This window comes from Pantherophis guttatus, chromosome 2 (genome assembly GCF_059756535.1).
Source record: "Pantherophis guttatus breed Tessera chromosome 2, ASM5975653v1, whole genome shotgun sequence".
In the NCBI taxonomy this organism is placed as follows: Eukaryota; Metazoa; Chordata; class Lepidosauria; order Squamata; family Colubridae; genus Pantherophis; species Pantherophis guttatus.
Window position 1 is genome coordinate 69,334,035 of NC_142064.1, and position 27,167 is coordinate 69,361,201.

The following is a 27,167-nucleotide window of genomic DNA, read 5'->3' on the forward strand; positions in this document are numbered from 1 at the left end:
ACAGAAGTATTCCTAAAATCATATCTGAATCCTTTAGTGGATCGTAACATGCAACTAACCTGTTTTCCTACTTTACCTATTTTCATACACACCTATATCAGCCTAGGCCCTAAATCATACCAGAACATTCTTTTTGACATGCAACTTGTTCCTTTTATTCACAGTTAAACTACTACTTCCCTTTCTTGAATGTAGTCTATTTCATAAACTCAGATTACTTTCATTCAGATCTATTTCATCTTTCCTCTTTTCTTAGTTTTATAAGCATACATCACATTTATTTTTATTTTTATTTTTGTGTTATACTTTAATTCATTTACACTCTTACTTTACAAATCACGAATTCTCTGCACCTATGGTCATAATTGGATGGATGGATGGATAGATGGATGGATGGATGGATGGATGCCACACGCACATACACCCACACACCCACACACACATAGGGAGGCAGGGAGGGAGAGAGACAGAGAGAGATCTGTGTCATCCATTCTGGGTTTGTTGAATCAAGGCTTTCACATTTTATGAAAAAGAGGGTATTGCTTAAGGTACCAACTGTGTAAGTACCCAGCAGACTATATACAATATTATTGATAAGGACAGTGCTGGCCAATTTTGGCCAGTATAACATAAACACAACCAAAGTTTTAACAAAGCACTTTCATACCGTGGTCTGCAAACTAAAATCTCTAATCCAGAGGTTACCTTACATCCAGTGTAAAGTTACCCACTTATTCTTTTAAGTGAAATACATGCACTGTACTAACCATATCCAAATATTCAGGTTTTATTTTTGTTACCATATATTAAAAAGGATACTACTGAAATTGATATACTTATTTTCTTAGTCCACTAATTTCTATTTGAGGCCCAACTTGGTTTAGGGGTTATAATTATTTGCCTAGAAACTAGGAGAAAATGACACCAGCTGGTGACTTTGGGCCAGTCATTCTCTATCAGTCCTCAGAAGAATGCCAATTTCTGAAAACTTGAAAAAAATCACTTCTGAAAAGTATTACTGTGAAAATTACATAAACTTGTTCATTTTAGCATTCAGGTCAATGCTAAATCAAAGGCAAAAATGTCTAAGTTTGCTACCATTGAACTTCCCATTGATCCAAGAGAAAAAAACAAACAAACAGGCATAATGTTCAACCATTGGCTGCTGCAGCTGCTATTATTGACTTGTAGCTGCCTGAAAGGAAGAATTTTCAGAGCCAGAAGCAAATGGCCTGAAGCCAGACTACTCTAACCACAAAGTGTATTCCAGAATATTGTATTCCATAGATTTGTATAACGATTTATTACATATTATCAAATTGGTGTTGACTCTTAGACAACCATACATCTAGACCTTCTCCAGGATTTTACATACAGGCAGCAATATTATCTTTCATAGCAAGCACACAAGTGGTTGACATTTTCATTTAAATATTCACTCCAAGTAATATATTTGTTTACCCATAAATTTTTATCACCTTCAACTACACCACTACATAAGTGAAAATGGAAACTTTTTATTCCTATGGATAATTTTATACTTACACTGAATTTCATTTACCATTTCACTGCCCATTTCCCATTTTAAATTAACTGCTGCCCTTTTAACCATCCTAAATAATTAGATATTCCCAGCAAATCGCCCAACCTAACTCAAGATCATAAATTATTAACATTGTAAAATACACAGCCGTGATATGATATACTATAGTTCTACAGGAAAAAAAACCCCAGTTTTAATTTTCATATGCCTAATGTTTTTTTTTTAGTAAAACAATATTTCCTGCAGTCATTTACAGGTTATAAATCTAGTAAATGTAGCTGTTGAGGTGATGTTGGAAAGCAACTGCTTAATTTTTTCTTCTTCTTTAGGTGCATGGGTTAAGATTAATAGCAGGCATAATAGATGTTTTATAATATGTAGGAAAATCAAACAGCTGTAATAGTGAATGAAGACAAGTTAATTTGAGTAAATTACTAAAATTGTCCAATGCATGACATGTTAACAGCTGAAAGCAAGCTTTAACTGAAACCACTTCTAAATGGTTTTAGTTATAAATTATGCTTGTACAAAGCATCATAAGATCCACTTCACTCCACAGTTTCCCTGTCCACTACATTTTCCTGAATTGCTTTGCTGAGATTTAAAACTGAATATCCTTTACACCACTTTCCACTTTTATCCTTATTCCTTTTTGTACAATACAACAAATAAACTCATTCAAAGAGGGTATTGAAGAATGACATATAGTTGCACAAGGCAAGACAAGGTTCAAGAAAAAATATGGGAACTCCAAGCTAAACCAGAATTATTACTGACTTACAGAACAGATTTTATCTTATTGCTGTTCAAGAACAATGCATTAATATGTTTTAATGTGGTAATCTCTGGACATGTTTATACAAGAGTTGTTATGGAAAGAATGCTAGAATACCTTCGGTTACCTAGCTAACTTTTATGGCGTAAAGTTCCTGCCACTTCCTGTTTCTAGTAGCTGATTTTTAGGGATTTTCTTCCTTATTTAGTGTTAGTAAACCACCAAGGTTTATCCTACATTAGATGGGCAGCTATGTACATTTTTTAAACAAATGAACAAATCGGTCTAGTTATTTATGACTGTGGCTATTTATTGTACTGCTTGACCTTGGAACTTTTGTCTGTATTTTTCTCAGATCTAACAATAACTTGAAATAATAGTTTGTGGCCATATCTTACTCAAATTTTCATAGCTTTAAAAAGGATTGGAATTGTTACTGTTAGATTAAAACAAATTTTATTTTAGCAACCTTTCCATTCCTTTCCTTTATATGTTACATTCTGAATTATTTTTACTTCTTTTCAAACTATAATTTTTTTCTTTATTTATACTGAATTATCAGCCAATATAGTTATTTTTCTCTTATGACTGCAGGCACCAAGAGCTGTAAAAACAAAATCCCAGTGGCTTATTCTCAAGGGAAACTACTATTGCAAAACAGTACTTTTCAGTATTGTACAAGGTGCTTATGTTATGTAACATATAAATACAAAAACCTGGAGGGCTCTTTCAAAACCAATAGGTTATTTGTTACAAGAATGATTTGAGTTGTTTCTCTGAAAGGGTTCCCTCTGCAGCTGAATTAAAGATTAATTGCATGTGGTTTATTGATCTGTTTCACAGAGTAATGTTTTCATGGGTTACGGCATTGAACTATATGAACAGACAGTACTTGGAGAGAAAAGAAACTCTTACCAGTATATAATTAATTATTCAATGATTCTTCAAGTTTGCAAGAATTATAAACAGTATATTGCTTAGTGCTAAAAGAATTGTAAGGTAGACATGATCACATAGTATTCATCTGATTTTTAAAAATCAAAGAAAAAAGAAGGGGGACAAAAAAGAAAAAAGTCAGCAAAACAACTAAGCAAACTGCAAGTGAGATGTATACATGTTCCTTCTTCATGTGAATCCAATCAATGTTTAAATGTGCCTTCAAAGTTGCTACTGGATGTGAGACCATAAGTTTATGACAAACTAACCAACTGCAAAAAAATCACACAAAATTATTAAGGATAGTTCTATCTATACCCTATAGGCCACAGATCCAAAGTCAAAACGTCTCTTGATTCAATCTCCTCCATCCCCGCTTCTGGCTTTCTGGATATCAGAGTTACCAATTTTTAAACTACCAATCTGAAAGTATGACAGATTGACTGGTATACAGTAGTGGGAAAAATGTATGCCTCTATCTTTACTTATAAAATAATTCCCCAATTGTAGATACCTTTCATAAGCAAGAATTTTATCCTAAACTGGGTAGCATTAGAACATTTAACAGTTAAAGTTTTTTTTAAAAATCTATTTTTTCCTCCTCAGAAATTAAAACCTTCAAAGACTGGAAAAAATTACTGAAGATAAATAAACAGAGCAACACAATGTTTGCTCTGTCTCTGGTGTAATTTTTAAAAACACAGCTATGCAGCAATGATGTGAGAATACATTATGTAATGCCACTCAGCTGCCCATTTTTGCATTGAGTTTGGTTCTCCCTGTGCTTGCTCTATCTCAGATATTAACAATCAAAACAAAATACTTCCAAATGGAAACTGGTTTTCCCAGGTACTTTGGGTTTGGGGAGCGTAGACAGCTGTTTGGTTGTGCAAATCCTTTGAAAACGGAAGCATATGCATGTGTTTACAGAGCAATCATGCAGTTCTGGAAAAAGACATAGTTATTTCAGTAAATCTAATATTTTATCACTGCATAATGCTGGAATGATTGCTTCTTCTGGTCCAGTGTCAAAAGTAACTCTGTTTGGAACAGTTGCTACTAACACTCTTCAATGAAAGTCATTGAGCCAAGAGTGTCCCATAAAACAGGGGTCCTCAACCCCCAGTCTGTGGCCTGGAGCCTGGCCTCAGCCCATTGGGAAGTGGGCTGCACAAGCAGCAAGCGAGCACCTGTGCACAAAGCGGCATTTGTGGAAGCGGTGCACGCACAAAGCCATCCCCTCTCCTCCTGCCACCGCCGCTGGTTCACCAAGCTGGAAAGGTGGGAGACCACTGCCATATAATAAATCTCCTATCCCAAACTAGGTCTTATTGTTGTTTGTTATTCGTTGTTGTTTTTCTTCCTTAAAGTGAAGTCATTTAATTTAAATTTAAATTAAACTGAGTTTAAGTCATGGAGATTTCAGTATTTTTATGCACCATCAATTAAAGAGTATTAGTGAGATGTGTATTAATACTAAAATATCCTATGTTAGGATAGCTAACTTAGCTAAAACTAATTCAGCAGATTTATTTTATAGTTGTTGGATATCTAGAGTTCACTGTCTTTGCTGAATATACACAGAAGGAGAAAATGAGACTGGGAGAGAAGACATATTAAAGTCATAGACCTGTTCAAAAAAACAGAAAGAAAACAATAAAAACCATAGGAAAACCCAATCATTATAAAACTGGTGACTTATATTTTGCAAATAGTAAAATGAAGCCTAGCCATATTAAGAAAATCAGATCTCATTGATCAGATAATAGCAACTGAAAATAAAATTTATCTGGCTGGTTTTGAAATCTGAATATATGAGATTGTATTAACTGCAAGATATCCTTGTAATAAGAGCAATATAAAATAATATGGGTTAGTGTTTCATGGATTCATTCACCACAAGGCCAATGTTTTCTTCAAATGAAATATCCAGTGGTTTTCTCTTGAGAACAGCTGTTGGGAGGGATTAAATCTTGCCAGAACTAGGACGCTTCTCAATTTAGAAATTTGTATTTGGCATAAATACACTGCTCAAAAAAATAAAGGGAACACAAGCAGAAGACATCCAAGATCTGAATGAATGAAATAGCCTTATTAAATACTTTGTTCGTTACATACAGTAGTTTTGTGTTCCCTTTAGTTGTTTGAGCAGTGTATAAACTACTGTATGTAAAGAACGAAGTATTTAATAAGGCTATTTCATGCATTCCGATCTTGGATGTCTTCTGCTTGTGTTCCCTTTATTTTTTTGAGCAGTATATTTAGCCAGCTTGAAAAAATGTTAAATGACCGCCCAAAAACACATTTCTGAGAATGAAAGCTAGATTTTGGTACACACTTCAAGGGCTGCCTCTGTAAGTTCATATCCCATCATCATGATTGCATTAAGTAAGGAACCATAGCAGATTGGGAAAACAGAAATGACATGCATGCGAAGTCAACATACATAGACAAGACTATGATATTCAGCATAGAAAAATGCTTCCATGCAATTCCCACCTGCAGATATATAGCCGACAGACACGTTGTTTTCTCCCATATGGTCTGTCAGAACAGATGTAGATCAAGATGGGGCCTGTTGTGATCCAATTTATCATCTTTATATTACTAGGCCAGTAGTACATTTCTAACTTGGAAAGAAAATCTATATTAGACACTCTAATCTAGAAAATGCTTCACTTAATACATAAAAGCAGTCATTTTTCTCTTTCTTGTCTAACAGAAAAAAGTAATTACTCTACTCTTCTCAGCCTTTTTTTTTTCTATGAAGGAACATAAAATTAAAGCAACTAATCCACTTTTCTGAAGGTATTTAACCAAGCTCAGAGACTCCAATTAACCATGGCTTAATATTGGGACTAATCTGTATTAATGAAATTCTTCAACAAATCACATTCAAACAATGCTTAAGAAATAATCAACATGTTTTAACACAAGACCTTGCTGGGGCAAATAGTTGGAATGCTCTAGTTAATCATATTCCATAGAATTTACTTCTACCAACTATCAGAACATGTCCAAGGTTTACAAGTAACTTTTCCAAACCAAATTACTTACAACCTCTGGAATTGGAGTACTTATTAAGCACTAAAGTAGCCAATCAGTCATTCAGATCAAGTCAAAGCATGCAAATTACTAAGTTATTTAAGTGCTTTTATTTAGTCCCTTTATTAACTCTACCTTTCCAATACCTAAAACTTTAGTACTAATCATTCATTTTTTATTGTAGACCTGATTAATGTTCTTAATGATGTCTGCCTTTAAAAAACAATCCCAATATTTATTCTGCACTTTGAAAAAGACACAATATAGTAACATGCCTTTGATACAATACTAAATTGCAAAATGTTAAGTGGCTGACAAATCCAAAATCAGATGCATAGGTAAAAAATCAGTTTAGGGCTTTTCACACATTCCTATTTCTTGCATATGGTTTTAAGAGCATAGATGGTTTGTGAAAGAGCTTGACTACATTCTGGATATATTCACTGAACTTGGAAGATTCTTTGTTAGAAATTACCAATATACCTCTAAAATACAGCATAATTATTGTTATTTTGCTTAGCATATGCCATAGCAATTGCTTTCTGTCAACCTAATATACCAGGAATTGTTTTCATTTTAATAATATATCAAAAAGCAGAATGAATTGTTTCCTGATGACTGCAGCTCCCTTTTTTGTTTTAATCAGTAGCAAGGAAAATGTAAAGATGTGCTTTTCACATTCAGGTCAACTTTAGTGGCACCCACAGCAAACCAAGACTGCATCAAAATAGTAAAATAGGAGTTGTGATTTCACAGTGCAAGTCCACGCTTTAAGTATTTGCATGGGATACAAGCATAAAATCTATGGAGTTTGTGTTAGAATGCACATTTTATTATATGTTACCTTTTGCCCTCCCCCATGGAGCATTTGAAACCCAGGATCAAATTATTATTATTATTATTATTTCTTGTTAAGACAAATAAATTACACACTTATATATACAACTATCATCGTGCTATGATTGTTGTTACATATCAATTTAACCATTAGCTATTTATGTTTATCTATGGTTGCAGTTACAATTATTGCAGTTCTAGTCAATTTTTTAAAAAAAAATTCAAAGGCTGAAAGATTATTTAATCTTACAGATGCATGTAAGATATTTTATTTATTTATTTATTTATTAAATTTAGGGATTGCCCTTCTCATGTTCAGAGCAATTTAATATGCCATTGTATAAGAATACTTTGTTTAAATAAATATGTCAGCAAATCTTAACATGATATTGCTAACATATCAATGGTATATCAAGCTGTAACAAGCATAATCTCGATGCAGCTGGAATGCATACAAATGATGAAAGCAATATTGTTGTCTGGAGTTCCTTTGCTTGAGAAGCTTTTTGATTAGGCATAATAATACTATAATGATGGAAAACACTAGAGTTTGCCTAGAATGCACACATTGTTTCCCCCCTGTTATTTCATACTCAAGTAACATAGCATTTTGCTCTATCTGTGCTAAACCAATGAGAATAGTTTACCTGAAATAAACAGTGTATACTTTGATCAGGTTAAATTATATTTGAAATACCACCATATTATCTGCTTTTGATGAAAGTGTTAGAGCCTGGAAGCAAATCCTAGTCAACTACCGGTATGTGTAGAATACCAGATTGTGTATAGTGTATTTTATACAACTCTGCCTCTCCCAAAAAGGAAGACAATACATGCTATAGTTTTTAATCAGATTTGTCACTGATGTGCATGTGTTTTTTTTTTTCTTTAACCATAGAGTATGAAAATGAACAGTGGGGTTTCATCCTGACAGCATGTATTTCTAATTTGCATGCTACATTAGGATCCCCTTAATTTACTGTGCAAGGATCTAGCACTATGAAGTTCTTTAATGGGACTGTGTTAGCCCATATATCATTGTAGTCAAATAAGAACAACTATAAACTAATATTTCTGATATTAGCTATCTCTCTAATCCAGGCTGCTAGCAAAAAGAATTGCCATTTTTCACCCTGTTAATTTCTTGTCCGACAAGGGGGTTGATCATAACTTTCATCTGTACTCCTGTTACCCCTTTAATGTCATGGCATAGAGAAAGATAAAAGTGCGAGCCAAACTTCATAGAATTTAGATAAGAAAGTTAATAGTTGAGCATAGAATATATCTTTGGTGTCCAGCATTCATAAAATAAATGATTCCTCTAAATCAAAATCTGTTAAAATAGTATAAATTAGTCATAAGTATTAAAATATTTAACATTTTTGAATTACTGGTGTGAAGGTTTCTGGGCTATTTATAGCCTCAAGAAGAACAGTCTTGTATATTCAGTGTATAAAGCGTTATCTAAATTATAGACTCTTGTGAACCTTTCTTTGGGTTTTCCCGAAATTGTTTCTTATTATTATAGTTCAAAAAGTATCAAATAAACCATGAATGGTGATAATGAGATATTTCATTGTTTTTGCTAGTCATTGTGTTCCAAAAGCTATTGGCACCTCTTCTTGCTGGCACTCAGGCTGTGAGAACAGATAAAGGTTTAATTGAAATGCTTGTAGCAATACATCTCGTGAAAAGTATAAAGAACCTTTACTTTTTCTGGCAAACATTATTCCACTCTCTGCAATGTTACATTAGCAGTTGAAATGGCCTCACAAAAATATGCCTGCACTTATATACAGTTTGTCTATGCTCCTACAGTTTTGAGCGGTATTATTTTCAGGTGCAATTATATTGCTCTGTAGGAAGTAAAGCCAAACTCCTGTTGGAGACAAAATGGAAAGGAAGAACAGAGAAAGGAATGAAAAAATAACTTGTTCCTCTTATTAGGCATAAAAATGCTTCTTCCTTAGTGCACCATGATTCGAATTAACCTCTGATCTAGATCAGTCAGGTAATTGCAATTAGAGATTAAACACTGCTGAATATAAAAAATACTGTTTTATATTCAAATCTGTCTTTAAATTCTAAAGGTATGGGGCTATAGTTCTGTGACAGAGTCCATATTGAAGCATTACAAAGAGTTACAAGGTTCACTACCTATCATTTTCATTCACTGCATTAGCCAGTGGTTTGATTCTGTATCAAGCAGCTCCTGCAAATTTAGTCTTAGTAGTAAGTAAACACTAGTAACTCATTGTCATAGCTAATACATTCAATGTTTTGTAGTATCTTGTGGAATTACAGAAAAGTGTGATTATTTCATTTCATTTTAATTTATTTATTTTACCATCCATTAGTGAATAATTTTTATATTATCAATATAAAAGCTAACAAGCTTCAGAAATTAGGAGGTATTTCTTAGAAATGAAGATAAAAACTAAGGTTGATAACACCTTTAGAAATCAAAATTAGTAGATAACATTTTATGAGAGGTAAACATTTTGTGGCGTTGCCACTGATTGTGAGCTTCCTCAGCAAATAATGTTCGTGTCAAAAGGACATCCTGTAATCTTTTATTTAGGACATCATGACACCCATGTTGTCACTTGTGTCCCCTCAGTGAATGCCAGTGCCGCTGACTGCTTTGATCCACATTCATCAAGCTCCAAGCCAAAACCAAGCAACTGTTACTTTTTCATGTATACAGTAAAGGATGGTCTAATTTAATTGAATGAATTATATCAGAGATACATTACAGTGACCTTAAACGGAGCTGAACTAGATTTCTTGCAAAATATTGAAGTGTCTTATTATCCTAGGTTTCATGCTATAAATGAGCTACAAAACAATTTTTAAGATTTGCATATATAATAGAATATATATAAAATCAATAAATGTAATCAATTCCGACATTTAAACTTCTGGTACTTATTTAAGCATTTTGGTCAAATGAGCTATATACCCATCCTTGCTGTCTCATATACTATAATCTCATATAATGCCAATGGGTTCAAATATAAACAATTGAAATGTAGAACATTGTGATTAAGATATTGGCTGCTATGGAAATTGTGCCTGCAATTTGCAATTCTTAACCAAATTTCTTAATGCTCATCCAACATAATAGAGAAAAGATATATTTCTGTTTTCTTGAAATAGATATACAGGTAATCCTCAAATTATAATGGCCTTGGAACAGGTGCTTTGTGGCCCCTAAAGCACTTCCAGCTGTTGTAAAATATCATGTTTCCCCTTTGGTCACATGACTCAGTTGCTTGGCAACCAGATCACATTTACAGCCGGTTGCTCTGTACCTCAGTCATGTGATCATGATTTGTGTCATTTTGCCAATTTCCACCACTTCAGAAGAATGGATTCATTTAATGACCATGGCATATGCTTAACGACCACAGTGATTCACTTTACTGCCGTTAAAAATGTCAAAAAACCTGATCAATCATGTGGATGCCTCAATTTATGACCACAATGATTTACAACTGGATTTATGGTGCCAATTGTGGTTATAAATCGAGAATTACCTGTATCTTTTCCTAGCCAATGCAGGGGGAGCTAAGTCTGAATCCAAACTCTACATAGCTTGTAACCCTCATATAAGTTTGTAGTTAGGCAAATTAGGCAAATCAATTGAACGATGAAGAAGAAAAGATTCATAATACAATAATTCTTCTTAAAACATGTGGCATGATTTATTTTAAACTATACTAAGTGTGAAATTATGTTCTCAGTGGCATTCCTTACAAAAAGAAATACAAAGTACTGAATCCCATTTGAATGAGCCCTGAAAAAGCAAGAAAAAAGGATAACTTCAAAGCCTTAAACCTATAATTTCACTACCCACTTTGCAAAGTTTGACACCCCACAACCAGTTTCGTTGTCTTTCTTGCGCCCATTGATAATCTTACAAAATGAAGTCACTGTCTGAAGACATCAATTTCCTATTCCTTGAAAACGTCTTTCATAACGTTTTCAACGTTGAATGTTAAATTATTTTGTCATAACAGTATCATTATACATCCTTCCCATATTCATACCATTTATGCCAATATTTTTCTCTAAGAACTGCTATCATAGATCCTTTTGTTTTAAATAGATATGAATACAAGTCATTTCCAAAATCTTTGGAGAAGTTTCCGAAAGGAGAACAAAATGCTTTTATTTGAGAATGAAAGTGTGCAAAGAACATTCTTTTCTCCTCTGCCCCCACTTCATCCCCAAGAACTACTCTGGAGAAATACAACTCCCAGAAAAATATGAAATTTAGTACAAAGAAAGTACTGCAAAGTATCTGCAAAGTGTGAGGGTGACCTTTGAACAAGTACAGTATAATATTTCTTGTATAAAAATCCAAAAATGCTGCATAGAAGGTGATAGTTTCTCTATATAAGTTTTTTTAAAAAAATTGTCATTGCCTATCTTTATTATTTCATCACTTACTTTGCTCTTGTGGGGATCCAAGAAAATCAGTCCCTAAATTTTAGTTTACCTATATGTTTCTGTATATTAAGAGTTTTACATTTTAAAACTTATTTCTGAAAAAATATATATTTTACTATATTTAAAGACTGCCGAAAAGCAGTTGCAAACTCCATCTCTTTTGGTACATACAAGGGTTGGGCTTCAAAAATTTTAGAAAGGGGTTCTTTGCCCAGTTGCTGGGTGGGCGTGGCCAGGGTGGGCATGGCCTAGTCAGCCTGCTGCACCATGGTGGGGGGGCATTTTTGCCCTTCCCAGGCTCCGGAGGCTTTCCTCAAGCCTCCGGGTGGGTGAAAACACCTCCCCAGGCTCCAGAGGCCCTCTGGTGGCTGGAAACGAGCCCATTTCTGGCCTTCCTGAACTTCTGGTAGGCCCGATATTCGCCGTCCCCAAGCCTCCGCGCTTCCGTCATCCAAAACGGCTCACGTAGGTACTCCTGGGAGGGGCGGGGTGGGTGGGGCCAGCCAGGAGTGGGATTTGGGGGTTCTCTGAACTGCACAGAATCTTAGCTAGAGGTTCTCCAGAACCCCTGCGAACCCACAGCAGCCCATATATATATATATATATATATATATATATATATATATATATATACATACACATTCATAAGATTCCCAGCAGTTGTCAAACAAGCACACTTTAATCTTCATTCTTTGAAGATTAAAAATATCCCATGTACTTTTCAGATCCTTTCCAGTTTAATACACTGTTTCTTTTGACTGATTTGTTTTTCTGAGTTGAACTTTCAGGACTCAGAACACCATATCACAATTGCACAAGACCTTTTGTGGAAATGAAAAAAGAGAAAAAGAAGAAAATCCATCCAACTTGCTTGTCAGGGCTTGTGCCAGTTAATTCCAAAATCTCCGGCTATGTTTTGTTTATTGGTTACGGGGGTTTTTTGGCACCAGATTAGTTCTTCAAATGAAGGCAGTATTTGGAGGCTGTGAGTGAATCTCTTTTGAGCTCTTAATGAGGCTAATCCCATGACAGGACATTCCAAGTAGCTAATGGGCGCAAGTTCATTGCTTATTTTAACATCTCATGGTCAAAAGTGGAATGAAAAACTTGTCTGGTGGGCAGTCATGGGGCATTAGTATTAGTAGAATGACCAGCCGCAGTGAAATTTAGACAGCACAAATAGATCAGAGAGAGCATGAGACAGACTCAGTGTGGAAGGAAAGGTAAACATTATTATTGTTGTTATTGTTTTTAGTCTTAATAACAAAATAATGTTAAAACCATATTCGCTCAAATGGTATAACATTTAACCTAATGTGTTTTTATTAATTAAAGCTAAAACAATAAAGACTAAAAATGTATGAAGATTATAAAACATCATTTACAGACTTCAGGAAGTGCAGTACGGTTTATTTTCATTTCTTCATTTTTGGCGATTTAAACTAAATAGCAATGTTTCTCGCAATTTGTCTTTCTTGCGATTTGTCTTTTGTACAGTAATAAATCAGTTCAGAGAGCAGAGCATTTTCTTTTACAATTGTATAGAAAAATATTAATAAGTAATAAGCTATTGGCAGCAAACATGAGACAAAACTAAATAGTGATAGACATTTTAAACCTAGGTAGTTTTTTATATATTGTAAACTGTAAGATATTTTTCGCACTTTATAATTGAATGTTAAAATATTTTCATTATTTTTTCTGATTGTCATTAATGTTTCATAGCAATTGGAGCATATATAATAATGCAATCATGTTTGTGTTAATGTCATAATTAGGGTGGATTTGATTTAAATCGAGTTGATCTAAATCACAATTTAAATCATGATTTAAATCACTAGTAAAAAGGCTTGATTTAAATCAACTCGATTTAAATCATAATTTTTAAAGAGCAACTGTCATCTCTGCTACTCCTTTGACCCACTGTTGACTCACCGATAGTCCCAGTGTTGCAGAATATACAGCCTCATGCTACATAACTAAGCTCCATTTCATGCTGAATGAACTAAATTATTTATGTATCTTAAATAGAAAACTATCTTACGATAGATTTTTACCCCAAAAGTTTTTTATTAAAATAAATTCGATTTAAATAAAAAAAATCTGATTTAAATCAAAAAAATCTGATTTAAATCAAAAAAATCTGATTTAAATAAAAAAAATAAAAAAAATCATTGATTTTTATCCACCCTGGTCATAATTATTCTTTTGACCTAGTGATCAGTTGAACACTGCCTAGTGCCTACCAGACCATTACACACATGTCTCGCCTACCATATAATGCTCAAAGCAGAAGGCATGATTACATAGATATTGTTTGGTTTAACCAGTTAACTTTTCTGATGATTTCATAAAATGTTTTACATTTGATTTTTAAATATTTTTTTAATATTCCAGAAGGTGAATCCAAGTTACCTTTTAAGAACACCTGTACTTAACATAATTTTATTCTTTATTTTCAAGCTTCTAATCAACCAAAGGTTAACTAAATAAGTAAGCAAATGAAATTGAATAAAGCAAGAATATAAAGGGCAGCATTAAAAAAGTGAATCCTTAAATTGTTTTTTCCTACTCGGTTTCTGGTGACTAGGAAAAGCATTTAAATTTAAGAAATCAATGGTTTTGGTTGTTTATATTGTAATACACAAAGGGATGCAATTTGATTAATCAAGTCATATTTCATCTTTACTAAAGTTAGTAGATTGTATTTGATAATCACTATAAAACAGTTTGCATTTTTTAAGTATTTGTTAAGAATAAAAGCAGGCTATTACATGTTTTGCTTGATATCTAAATAAATGTTCTACCTAAGGATGAAGTTTTTGCATCCAACTTCATCACAGAGCATTAAAACAGTTTTTAAAAAATCCAATTTCCTCACCAGATAAGAATTAAAATGTACTAAAGGTACCAGGCTCCTGTGTCCAACCTCAGGCTAAAATATAAGAAGTAATAGAAACTATCCAAAACTCAGTGGGCTTTATCAAAATTAAAAGGAAATAGAAAGAAGAAAGAGGCAATTTTAAAATCAATGTACATAAATAGTGGCATGTTCAGTATGCGTCCAACACTCTAATTTTATAAAAAGCCACCTTGCTTAGAACTCCTATATTCTTGAACACTACCTTAATAATTCTAAAATTGTTGGTTAGAATCTGAGTTATTAAGTTTCCAACAGTCTTATGCTTAAATCTTACTGTTACATTTATTAAACATATATGCTACATTACTGTCAATGTTCCCCATATTTATATTCTGTAAGTAGCCTATGACCAAAGTTGATTTTTTAAATTGGTTTATATTGTCAAATACATTTTATATTTAAATAACATTATATCTTAATACAGTTTAAATATCAATAAGTTGTTTTGAGCATTTGTTAAAATGACTTCCTAAGGCTTAAAAGGTAATAATTTCCATTCATGGCTTGAGTGTTAAAATCTAAACATAATTTCTTGTTTTTCAAATAAGGGCTTTGTATTATGCAGAAACTAAAATTATGCATGCCTTCTATTGTTTTTACATTTCTCACCATTGGTAACATGAGTGATGATAAAAGTTTCTACTCAGAGTATACAATGAAAATGATTTTATGCCAGACAGGTAGTGTCTGTCTGTCTGTCTGTCTGTCTCTCTCTCTCTCTCTCTCTCTTTCTCTCTCTGTGTGTCTGCGTGTGTATGTGTGCGTTTGGTTTGGTTTATTGCTCCCTTTCAGGCTCACTGGATTTGCTGTGCCTGTGCTATATGAACAATCGTCTATTCATAATCATAATCATAATCATAAGTTTATTTGTCAAGCATATATAAGATAACAGGTTAAAGTATAAACATAATTTGAATACATGAAAAGAGTAAGTAAAAAGGAATATTAGGACAGGGACGGTAGGCACGCTGGTGTACTTATGTACGCCCCTTACAGACCTCTTAGGAACAGGGTGAGGTCAACAGTAGACAGTTTAAGGTTAAAGTTTTGGGGGTTTGGGGAAGAAACTACAGAGTCAGGTAGTGCATTCCAGGCATTGACCACTCTGTTACTGAAGTCATATTTTCTGCAATCGAGTTTGGAGCGGTTTACCTTGAGTTTCTATCTATTATTTGCTCGTGTATTGTTGTGGTTGAAGCTGAAGTAGTCATTGACAGGAAGGACATTGTGGCAGGTAATTTTATGTACGATGTTTAGGTCAGACTGAATTATGAATTATTATGTCATTTCTTATATCCGATTATTTTAACAATGTCATTAACGAGAGTTATATAGTATATCTTGATGTTCTTCTATCACATGAGCAGCCCTACATAGTCATGGTGGTAGAAAAATGAGATAACATGTACTGTAGCATCATGAGCAAAGCCTACATTTTTAACATTCCATTGATGAATACAATATATAAGTGGCAGGGTTTGCATTGATATGTCACATAATATTTTAATCAAATGTCTATCCTGACACCTATGTTCCCAGCATACTGATCCATCCATCCCCTCTTCTTCCTGTGAATTCCTCCACTGTTCTTCCAAATCTGTTCCGAAGGTTAAGCAATTTTGGCTTGCGGAGGGGAAGGAGCGAAATCAGACCTCTTTGCCTAAGCTGCTATGCCTATTATTAAAAGTGAATATAATGTAGAAAATGGCAAGTCGAAGTAGATAAAGGTAATGGTTGTGTTATGTAGCCTGTGGAGTTTCCATTCTCACAACCTTTTTCTTTCTGATCAGCTAAACCTGATACTGACATTTAATTAACCTTTAATATAGAATGCTTTAAAATTTGTAATAGAAATATGTGCCTACTCTAGATGTATCCTTAAAGGTATGAATATATAATGAATCTGGAGGGAAAAATAATTTTTGAACTTGGAGCAGCTGACAAAGCTTGCTGAGAATATCTCCCCACCAGAGCTCAACCTGCCTGCAACTTTATATGCCTACATTTCTGTGTGTTCTTCTTAATTATTTAACATTCTTTGCTGCATCCGTGTTCCTTGTTTCCCAAGTGCCTTCCATATGAATTGTGTGGTATTTTATACTCCCATGCTCCAGTCTAAAACTTATATGTCAGAATATAAAAAATATCAAGGTTCTCTGATGACCTTGAATTGTTTTAAAGAACAAAAATATTCAATATTCCACTATGCACAACAGATTTTTTAAAAAAGAGAATTCATGAAAGAAAAATAACACACCATCAAGGCCTTTCTTATCAGTTGGAGAATATTGATTTGTCATTTATTTCCATTAATCATATTTTATAGATTGTGTGGTATTAATATTAATAGAGCGTGCAGCCCATCATCTGGAAGGAATGCACTGGTGTGCATTAGAGCATAACACCATCCCTGAGTTGCGTTGCTGCCAGGCATCTGTTAAAATACTTCATGGCTCTTTAAAATTTAATAACAGCTTTTTTCAAAATTCATCTTGTTGCTTTTCAGGCTCAGAAGTCATGGATAGAGAGAGCGTTTTACAAAAGGGAATGCGTCCATATAATACCCAGCACCAAAGACCCCCATAGGTAAGAGTGCTATATTTGGTTACTTAATTTGCATTGAATAAGAAATTAAGCATGCTATAATATATACTGTAAAAAGTTAAGCCTTTGATATATGCTACAGGAAAAATATTTTTATATTAACAATAAGCAACAACTACTTTAAATATACATTGTACTTAGAATGTACAGTACACTGATTCATTTCTGATCTCCTCCAGTACCTCAGGGTGGAGATATGGTAGCTACTTTATGAAAAATGTTGAAATGATTTAAAAGAAAGAGAATAGATTTCTTTTTCCATTTAAACAGGAATGGATCATTTTCAAGATCACATGATCAGATCTTTGTGTCGTAGGACTGTACTTTTCCTCTGTGTTTCCATGTGTGGCCAAGGGCATTCCACAGGGCCTTTCAACTTTTGGAAAAGCTTTGAAGGGCATGGCAGGGAGAAAATATTTTTTTCTATGGTGACTTCCATTTCACTGACAGATGTAAAAAGTTGGACCCAGCCCAGTACATTTAACTGAGAGAGAGAGTGATTGGCTCAAAGTCACCCAGCTGGCTTCTATCCCTAAGGCAGGACTCCCACTTACTAACCTGTTGTCTTAACCACTAGACCAGGGGTGTCAAACTCAATTTCATTGAAGGCCGCATCAGGGTTGTGTTTGACCTGGAGGAGGGGTGTAGCCAGCTCGACATTATTTGTGTCAGGGGCGCCTGTGGTGGCCCAAGTGCTCTGCCAGCAAAAATGGGCTCCCAAGCTCCATTTTCGGCTGCAATGGCCTTCTGCAACCCTCTGCCAGTGAAAACACAAGCTCCGTTTTCAGCTGCGACAGCATCCTGCAACCTTCTGCCAGCAAAAATGGAGCTTGTGAGGACCACCTGTGACCCATGCGAGCTCCTTTTTGGCTGCAATGGCATGCTACAACCCTCTGCCAGCGAAAACAGAGCGTGCAAGGGTTTCCTAAGTCTGTTTCCACTGGTAGAGGCACTGCAGGCCGGTCCTTTGCTGTTTCCAGGCCAGCCCTGTGGGCCAGATCTAAACACCCTGCAGGCTGAATCCGGCCCGCAGGCCTTGAGTTTGACACCCATGCACTAGGCCAAATTGACTCTTGTGGCTGCTCCTTTGCCATACTTTATCTAAAAAGACAGTAATAGTTGCAAAATGCAGTCTTTTAATTTGGCTTCTGATTTCTGAGAGAACAATAAGTAAAATATGTTTTAAATATATGGATGATTATTCTAAATGTATTTATTTGCATCAGAATAACCACAGCTTTGCCAGTCAATGTTATAATCTTATTTCCTCTGTGAAAATAAAGTAAAGTTTAACAAGTTTTTTGTTTGGTTTTGTGTGTGTGTGTGTGTGTGTGTGTGTATTATACTAATGAAACCTTTTCACAAATGCTAAGTTTTATACATGTTTACAGTTGACCTAGTTATCTATATCTCATTCTCCTGGCAAAATGATTACTTATTTCATGCAAGACTTCTAGTAACGTTAGTCTTCTGCTTTATTATAACAAAATATTAAGTAGTTTTTGCTTAATGCCATAGGTGTTGCTGTGGGCGCCTAATAGGTCAACATGTGGGACTTACTCCAAGTATCTCCATTATTCAGAATGAGAAAAATGAAAACCGGCTCGCTCGAAATGACATCCAGTCAGAGAAGTGGTCAGTCGGCAAGCACACACAACTCAGCCCCACGGATGCCTTTGGAACCATTGAGTTTCAAGGAGGTGGTCATTCAAATAAAGCCATGGTAATTTTTAAAAATGTTAATGTCCAAATGAATTTCTTACTTTCTTTGTTATACAGGGGTTTATTGTCTTGCAAAGAATATATCTCTCTAGGCTGCTATATAAGAACCATTATAATGATTTCTTATACTATATAGAGAAATCTATATATTACAGAAATCCATTAGTAACTTAGATAGACCCTTGCTGTCAAGGAATTTATTATCAAAGACAACCGTATTCAAACTACAATATGTTCCCTGGAACCTAGGGGTTCCATGAGAATCATCCAGGGCTTATATATGACAGTTCATTCTAAGAATTGTTACGATTTCAAATTTTTTAAATCTTCATTCCATTGTTTCATTTACAAGAGAAAAGTCTATGAGGAAACATATCTATTAATGCATTACACACTGATTTTTCACATTGAAAAATGTTCTTTGGGTATCTCAAGTTTGAAAATCACTGGCTTAAGAAAATCAATCAGGAAAGTCATAAAACAGAATTGAAAGAAACCAACAATGGGTAGAAAATCTGTGGGCAAGATAGAACACCCACATGTTTTGAGGTAAAAAATGTGGCTTTTCTTCTTGGTATCGCCATAGACAGCTGAAGGTACATGTCTGAAATAGTGGGAAGCTACTGATGCTCACTGCAAACGTTACAAACAAGGATGGATCAGTGGTCAGATTTTGGTTTTCAAATGTAAAAATGGAAATTTAGTGATAGTGTAGAATAAGAGTGAATTGGGAATAGTTATATCTAGGAATGAAGATTTATCAGAATGTGTTTGGCATTTTCAGCAATATTTCTGGGTTTCTGTTCTTTACTTTCTACACTTCAAATATTTTCTATAATTATAAAGCCAAGCCCAAATTCAATTGCTACATTTTACTTTGAATGCATTTCTCTCCTTATTAAAATCTGAAGGTATTTTACATTATATATAACATTTTGAAATGGACTTGGTCAATGGAAATTAATGTGATCTTGGAGTCGGTGAAAAGTAAAATTTTATGGACAACATATTCTTATTAGATTTTGTCAATTTTGCTAAAAGGAGAAGAAATTCTGCAATAGAAAACCATGTAATAAAAATTGTAGTTCTTAAAACTGTACTTAATACAGTATAGAATGACAAACTCCTTATTGCAGTGCAGTATACTGCATTTATTAAAAGAAGAAAGGATTTGTCCTTCTCTAATTTCCAAGGAAATTTCCAAGTACCGTTTCAGAGCAATGCAAATTTAAAATAGGTTACATGTGATTAGAGAAATTTTCAGGTTACCTGTGAAACTTTCAGGTTACCCCTTTCCAAAAGTATTTTGCTCTGAAAAGCTGTAGTTTCATTTATTTTACCAGCTGTATTAGTTTGCTTATTCTACAACATACATATACAAAGACAGAAAAGAGAGAGAAAGATTTATGAATTTAATTATTACAATGTAACAGTGTAGAATAAGTATGGTATAGTGGAGCTGCCTTTGAAGACCACACGGAAACTTTAACTGCTCCAGAGTGCAGCAGCAAACATAGTAATGGGGTACCCTAGGTTTGCCCATATAATACATCTGTTACACAAGCTGCACTGGATTCCAGTTTCTTTGCAGGTACAATTCAAGATGCTGGTCATCATTTTAAATCTCTATATGGCACAGGCACAGGTTATCTGCAGAACCATCTTTCCCTAATGACATATGTCCTACCAAGTCAAATAGGATGGGCATGTTCCTAGTCCCTTCCTCTAAATACCGCCATCTGATGGGAGCTAGGAAGCATGCCACTGTGCCCCCTGAAGTTTGGCAGGCATCCACCATAAGGTTTTGAAGAGTTGCCTTTTCCTCCAAGTATTGGGAGAAGACTAGATAATCACATAATAGAACTGATTTAGTACCACTTTTTGTTGTTTTTAATGTTTTAATTGGTTGAGTTTTATAGCCTTAATATAATTTAATGTATATTTTATATTTAATTTTAATAGGTCTTATATGTCATATACAGTATATTTTATATGATTGGGAGTTGTTCAAAGTTAATTGAAAGATGGACGGCTATATAAATGTTTTAAATAATCAAAGATGCATTGAACTTGCAATTCCATCTTAATAAAATTTAGCAAACATGCAGCTATGGGCATCTGCAGCAAACTGAGATTATGTAAGAATGATGATATGTGCAATGTCATTATAGTGCTAAACCCAGACTTGGGTACTTGCATCCCAACAATTATGTATATTGTAGGTTTGGTGCCATAATATACATTTTGTCACTTGCCTTCTCTTGCCTCTCTCCTGTGCTCCCAGAAGCACCGATGCTTTTGGTGACTCACTGTGTTCATTGTTCCTAAGGATTATGGGACTACAAAACTTTCTGGTGTCGATATTGCCAGGCCAGTTTTTCTGCTATGCTACTGATTATATAATTGTAAATGGAAGGCAAATAGTGTTCTGACATATGTTCAATTGTGTAATTGTAGAAGCAATGTAACCTAAGCGCCAGTCCCCCAAATGTCAGATTTCAACATTATTTTGTGTTAAATGAGAGATAATGATGGTGTTTAGATTAATGAGAATTTATTGTTAAGTTTGCTGACCTTAGATTCATGTCCTTCCCCCTTCTCATACCTTTTCCTTCAGTTCAACTTCTAATATTAATTTAATATAACCTTACTGTAAAAATCTAAAAGCTTCCTAAATCAATGTTTGAAGTTGGCTTGATTCAATAAATGGGAGTTAAAAGATTAATATAAACTTGGCATATCATTAAATGGCAACTTCTTAAAGAGATAATAACAATTAAGTTTAGAGGCATATGTAAATCATTTGAGGAAAGCAGCCTCTAATTATTCACACATACACACATGCACATACATACATCAGAAGACCATAGAGAGCCTTGAAACCAATATTGAGGGAGGATCCAATAGTTTGTATAGCCTATTGAAGACGCAAATTCAGGATGCTGTTTTGCTTGCACATGAAATGCTTTGTCAAATAAATTACACAGATTCACTGCCTTTGTACTTACATGAATGGACCTTGGCTTACATAATCCATTTTTTTCTATCTTTGGGATAATTACTACCATGGAGATAGAAGCAGTTTATCTGTATAAAGGTAGCACGAATTTCTTTAAAGCAACTCATAGCTTATTCTATGCATCTCACAATCTTGGAAAATAGGTATCTTATTGTATGACTTGTGTTTGTAAATGATCGATTCAAAATGGTAATCAGTATGCTGAGTAGGTTTTAAGGTTCTCATGAAGGAAGGCGAATATACATGTGCCACGATAATGTTGCAGGATCCAATCTGGGTTGGTCACCGGGACCAGAGATTTTGTCTACCGAGCTTTTGGACGCATGCTGGAACCCATCTTCAAGGAACTTCTCTCTAGCAGAGTGTGTGTTGTTCTGTGTGTGGTATTTTTAGTGCCTGGTGTATGTGGGTTTTTAGATGTTGATTGGGGTATGTTGATGACTGGCTTTTAAGTCATTAGCTGTCATTTGCTTGTGTTGCCCAGCCCTCACCTTCTAAGTACTTGATAGGCTGGTGGTAAATCAGCACTCCTGTTTACTGATGAGGGGCCTGTTTCCCAGGATTCAATCACTTCCCTGGCTGTTTTTGTGCCTGCTTATCCAACAATCTTAGTAGCTGCAAAATTGAATCACTGTTCATTGCCGTGTGAGGCTGCCAAAGAGTTTGGGTCTCCTCGTCTGACCACTTTCTTGTGTTCTTGCAATCTGGTAGTTAGCTTCCTCCCCATCTGTCCTACATAGTCACAGGGGCAATCCATACAGGGATTTGGTAGATTACATTGGAAATATCTCCCACCTCCAAGCGATTTTAAAATTCTCTTGATCTTATGCTATGTAAATATTTAATAGAATATTGCTTGATTTAAAAAAGACCTGTCTCATTTAATTGCAACACATTTCTTCCTATTACTGGCAAATTATTTTTGCTGATAGGCTTTTCAACATTTACACTTCACAATTAACAATGAAATAGATAAACTGAAGATGCTTGCATTAGTGCTTGCATTCCATTGCTAGCTCCTCCAATGAGTGACTTTCAGTTTGGTGCAGTGGTTAAGGTGCTTGTTCAAAAAACAGGAGATTGAGTTTAGCTACACCTTAGCCATGAAAGCCAGTTGAGTGACCTTGGGTTAGTCACTCTCTCTCAGCCCAACCAATCTCATAGTGTTGTGTTGTGAGGAAAATAGGAGAAGAAAGGAATATTATAATGTTGGTCACCTTGAGTTATTTATAAAAATAATAAAGATGGGATAATAAATAAATAGATATATTCTATGAACGAACTTAACATCCCTGATAATCACCATGGGGTGGTCACTGACTTTGAGCCAGACATCCTGGAATGTGAAGTCAAATGGGCCTTAGGAAGTCTGAGCAACAACAAAGCTAGTGGAAGTATTCTAGTTGAGCTATTCAAAATCTTGAAAGACGATGCAGTAAAAGTGCTACATTCAATTTGCCAGTAAATTTGGAAAACTCAACAGTGGCCACAGAATTGAAAAAGGTCAGTTTACATTCCAATTCCAAAGAAGGGCAATGACAAAGAATGTTCAAACTACCACACCATTGCACTCATTTCACATGCTAGCAAAATTATGCTCAAAATCCTTCACTAGGCTCCAGCAGTATGTGGACTGAGAACTACAGAAGTACAGGCAGGATTTCGAAGAGGCAGAGGAACTAGAGATCAAATTGCCAACATACACTGGATCATGGAGAAAGGTAGGGAGTTCCAGAAAAATATCTACTTCTGCTTCATTGACTATGCTAAAGCCTTTGACTGTATGGATCACAACAAATTGTGGCAAGTTCTTAAAGAGTACCAGATCATCTTATTTGTCTCTTGAGAAACCTATATGTGGGTCCAGAATCAACAGTGATAACTGGACATGGAATCACTGATTAGTTCAAAATTGGGAAAGTAGTTCGGCAAGGTTGTATACTGTTGCCATGCCTATTTAACTTATATGCAGAGCAGATCATGAGAAAGGCAGGGCTAGATGAATCACAAATTGGAATTAAGATTGCCGGGAGAAATATCAACAACCTCAGATATGTAGATGATACCATTCTAATGGCAGAAAATGAAGAGGAACTAAACAGCTCTTGATGCAGGTAAAGGAGGAGAGTGCAAAAGTTGGCTTGAAACTCAACATTAAGAAAACTAAGATCATGGCATCTGGCCCTCTCAATTCCTGGCAAATAGATGGGGAAGAAATGGAGATAATGGCAGATTTTATTTTCCTGTGCTCCAAGATCACCGCAGATGGGGACTACAGCCAAGAAATTAAAAGATGCTTACTCCTGGGGAGGAAAGCTATGGGAAATCTAGACAGCACACTGGAAATCAGAGACATCACTCTGCCAACAAAAGTGTGTATAGTCAAGGCTATGGTTTTCCAGTTGCAATGTATGGCTGTGAAAGTTGGACCGTAAGGAAGGCTGAGCAGCAAAGAATTGAGGCCTTTGAATTATGGTGCTGGAGAAGACTCCTGTGAGTCCCTTGGACTGCAAGGCAATCAAACTGGTCTGTCCTAGAGGAGATCAACCCTGACTGCTCTTTAGAAGGCTGAAGATGAAACTCAAATACTTTGGTCACCTAATGAGAAGGAAGGACTCACTGGAGAAGAGCCTAATGCTAGGAACGATTGAGGGCAAAAGAAGAATGGGACGAAAGAGAATGAGGTGGATGGATGGAGTCACTGAAGCAGTCAGTGTGAGCTTAAATGGACTCAAGGGATGGTAGAGGACAGGAAGGCCTGGAGGAACATTGTTCATGGGGTCATGATAGGTCAGACACGACTTCACGACTAACAACAACAATGCCAGCATTTGCAAATCAACAGTATTCCTACAGATTAAAATAGTTAATTTAGAGTTAAATTAATGAATCAGTAGTAAGGACATGTGATGCAATGCCCAGAAAAATAAGGCATCCTTCACTTAATCCTCCAGGGAAAGATTGAAGGCAAACGAGGTCCAGGCAGAAGAAGAACATCATGGCTTCAAAACCTAAGGGACTGGTTTGAACAAAACTCAGCAGCACTTTTTCATGCGGTTGTTGACAAAAATAGGATTGCCAACATGATCGCCAACGAGCGATGACGGATAGAAGAAGAAGAAGAAGAAGTAAGGACATATGATGGGAAACAATTTTCTCATAATCTGATCCAAAAGCTCAGAACCCCAAGTACTGATGTGGCATACTCTTCACAACCATTTTTGATTAAGCATAATGATGAACCTTGAAATGCATGATGAACTTTGCATCATCATGATCATAATCATCATGATCAGGAAATGTATGGTCAATCTTGTATGATGAAGTGCATGATGTACCTTGAAATGAAATGAAATTTTCAGGTTCAGTGCAGGGGTGAAATGCTACCAGTTCAGACCGGTTCAGGCGAACCAGTAGTAATAAAAGCTACCAGTTTGGGCAAACTGGTAGTAAAAAAATGCTACCGGTTCAGACGAACTGATATTTCTGACGATCAGCTGTGCCGCGTGATTTATATTCGCTAGAAAGCAGGAAATCCTGCTTTCTAGAGAATCTAAATCACGCGGCACAGCTGTTCCCCCCTCCCCGCTGTTCTACTTACCTTAGAAAAGGCTTCTTAAGCCTTCTTTTTCAGCACTGCACAGTAGTGCCTGCGGTGCATCTGCGCACAAAGCACACGTTTGGCACGCACTGTGCATGCGTGTGCAAAGCATGCATTTGATGCGCACCATGCATGCGCGCATGCAGCAAATAAGTAGCAGACCTCGGAGGATTTCACCACTGGTTCAGTGTTAGCTATCTTACATACAATGTTTAGTAACTTGTTGTAAATTATTAGTTTATCTTATAACCATAGAGAACATATAACAATTTCATGGAATTGTCTTACTTTATTACAAAAGCCCCATTGATAGAATTTCTATTTAGCTAATTGTTACCATTATTACATTTTGATCCCATTGGGTTTTTTTTCTTTTTAATATTTGATCAACTCAAGATGATGAACATACTTAATATCCTTGCCTCTTATTTTTCATGTTACCAGAGATGGAGCCAATATGTTTATTACAACTTAACTCTTTTTTGTTTTTCATTTTCAATCCATGCCCCTTGCTCTCTAGTATGTGCGGGTGTCTTTTGACACAAAACCTGATCTTCTTCTACACTTGATGACCAAGGAATGGCAGCTTGAACTACCGAAGCTCCTCATCTCAGTACATGGAGGTCTCCAGAATTTTGAGCTGCAACCAAAACTGAAACAAGTATTTGGGAAAGGCCTCATTAAAGCTGCTATGACAACTGGAGCATGGATATTTACAGGAGGAGTAAATACAGGTAATAAAAACTGTCAAGGAAAAAAAAAATCACCGGAGCAAGTATATCTCAGAAGGCTTGTGGAAGAAATATATCACTGCACATTCCTTTCCTTCCTTTTTTCATAAACATCACATTAAATACACATTTTCATTTAGCAGGCACGTCTTTTATAAAAATGTAGATAACCAAAATACGATTCTAAGCAAGAACTGGAAAAAAATCTCTTAATGACACGGTCACAACCTTCCCACCACCCCTGCTGTTATTCTCATTGGAAGGAAAGGTCCATTAACAATATTTGTCAAGATACTGTCCGGGTGGAGAGGAAGGTTAAATGCCTGCTGCTTGCTTGCCTGCCAATTGTTAAAACAGTTAAAACAGCAGCAAAGACCATAACCATGGACAAAGAGCAAAAAGCCATGGCACTGATGATGGTTTAATGCAACTCCAGAGAGTTGAAATAATTTATTAAAAGTGTCTTCCTATATTGAAATGAACATCAGAGTATTGAACAGAGTACAGAGGTATAGAACTGGCAGACAGGCAGGTAAACATTGGACCATGCTACCTCCACCTCTTTTTATTATTATTTTTGGCAATTAAACATAATAATAGATTGGCTAGGTAGAATTCAGGGATCAGAAAAATTAATATCTCTGTTTTCTGTATGGAAAGTATACATTTGAGATCTTTGTATGTATGGTTACAATAGAAATGGAGGGATCTTCATAAGGTATTGATAATCATCGCTCATTTCTTCTCCCTGATATATTCCAACCCAGTGTAGAAACATCCAGTGTCCTCTCAGCTTACCTCCAACATCCACTCAGTCAAAAATAGTACAGTCTAAATTAACTTGCCTAATGGAAACCATTCTACTGTATAAATCAAAAGACAAAAGACCTAATTCTTGCTTTTGCCAAGTTTCTGATCCAAGTGATGTTGAACTACAGTTTTCAGCATTCCACATTGCCGGGTGGCTGAGTTGCAG

The 27,167-nt window shown here is 35.3% G+C and overlaps 1 protein-coding gene across 12 annotated transcripts in view; it reads left to right on the top strand.

The window, feature by feature from the left end:
• The window catches only part of TRPM3 (transient receptor potential cation channel subfamily M member 3), a 319,398-nt gene that overhangs the window by 202,808 nt on the left and 89,423 nt on the right, over positions 1-27,167 (top strand). For 10 of the 12 annotated variants that reach the window (XR_015732244.1, XM_087886148.1, XM_034410255.3 and 7 more), the window contains exons 2-4: positions 17,021-17,100; positions 18,637-18,841; positions 25,981-26,194. Coding sequence is in view for 11 of the 12 variants with exons in the window: in XM_087886148.1 (XP_087742274.1) it covers positions 17,021-17,100; positions 18,637-18,841; positions 25,981-26,194 (499 nt within the window). In the remaining variant the exon portion in view is untranslated. Of the gene's footprint in view, positions 1-12,548; positions 12,815-17,020; positions 17,101-18,636; positions 18,842-25,980; positions 26,195-27,167 lie in introns of those variants that run through there. The other 2 variants (XM_087886151.1, XM_087886152.1) reach the window with 1 other exon arrangement.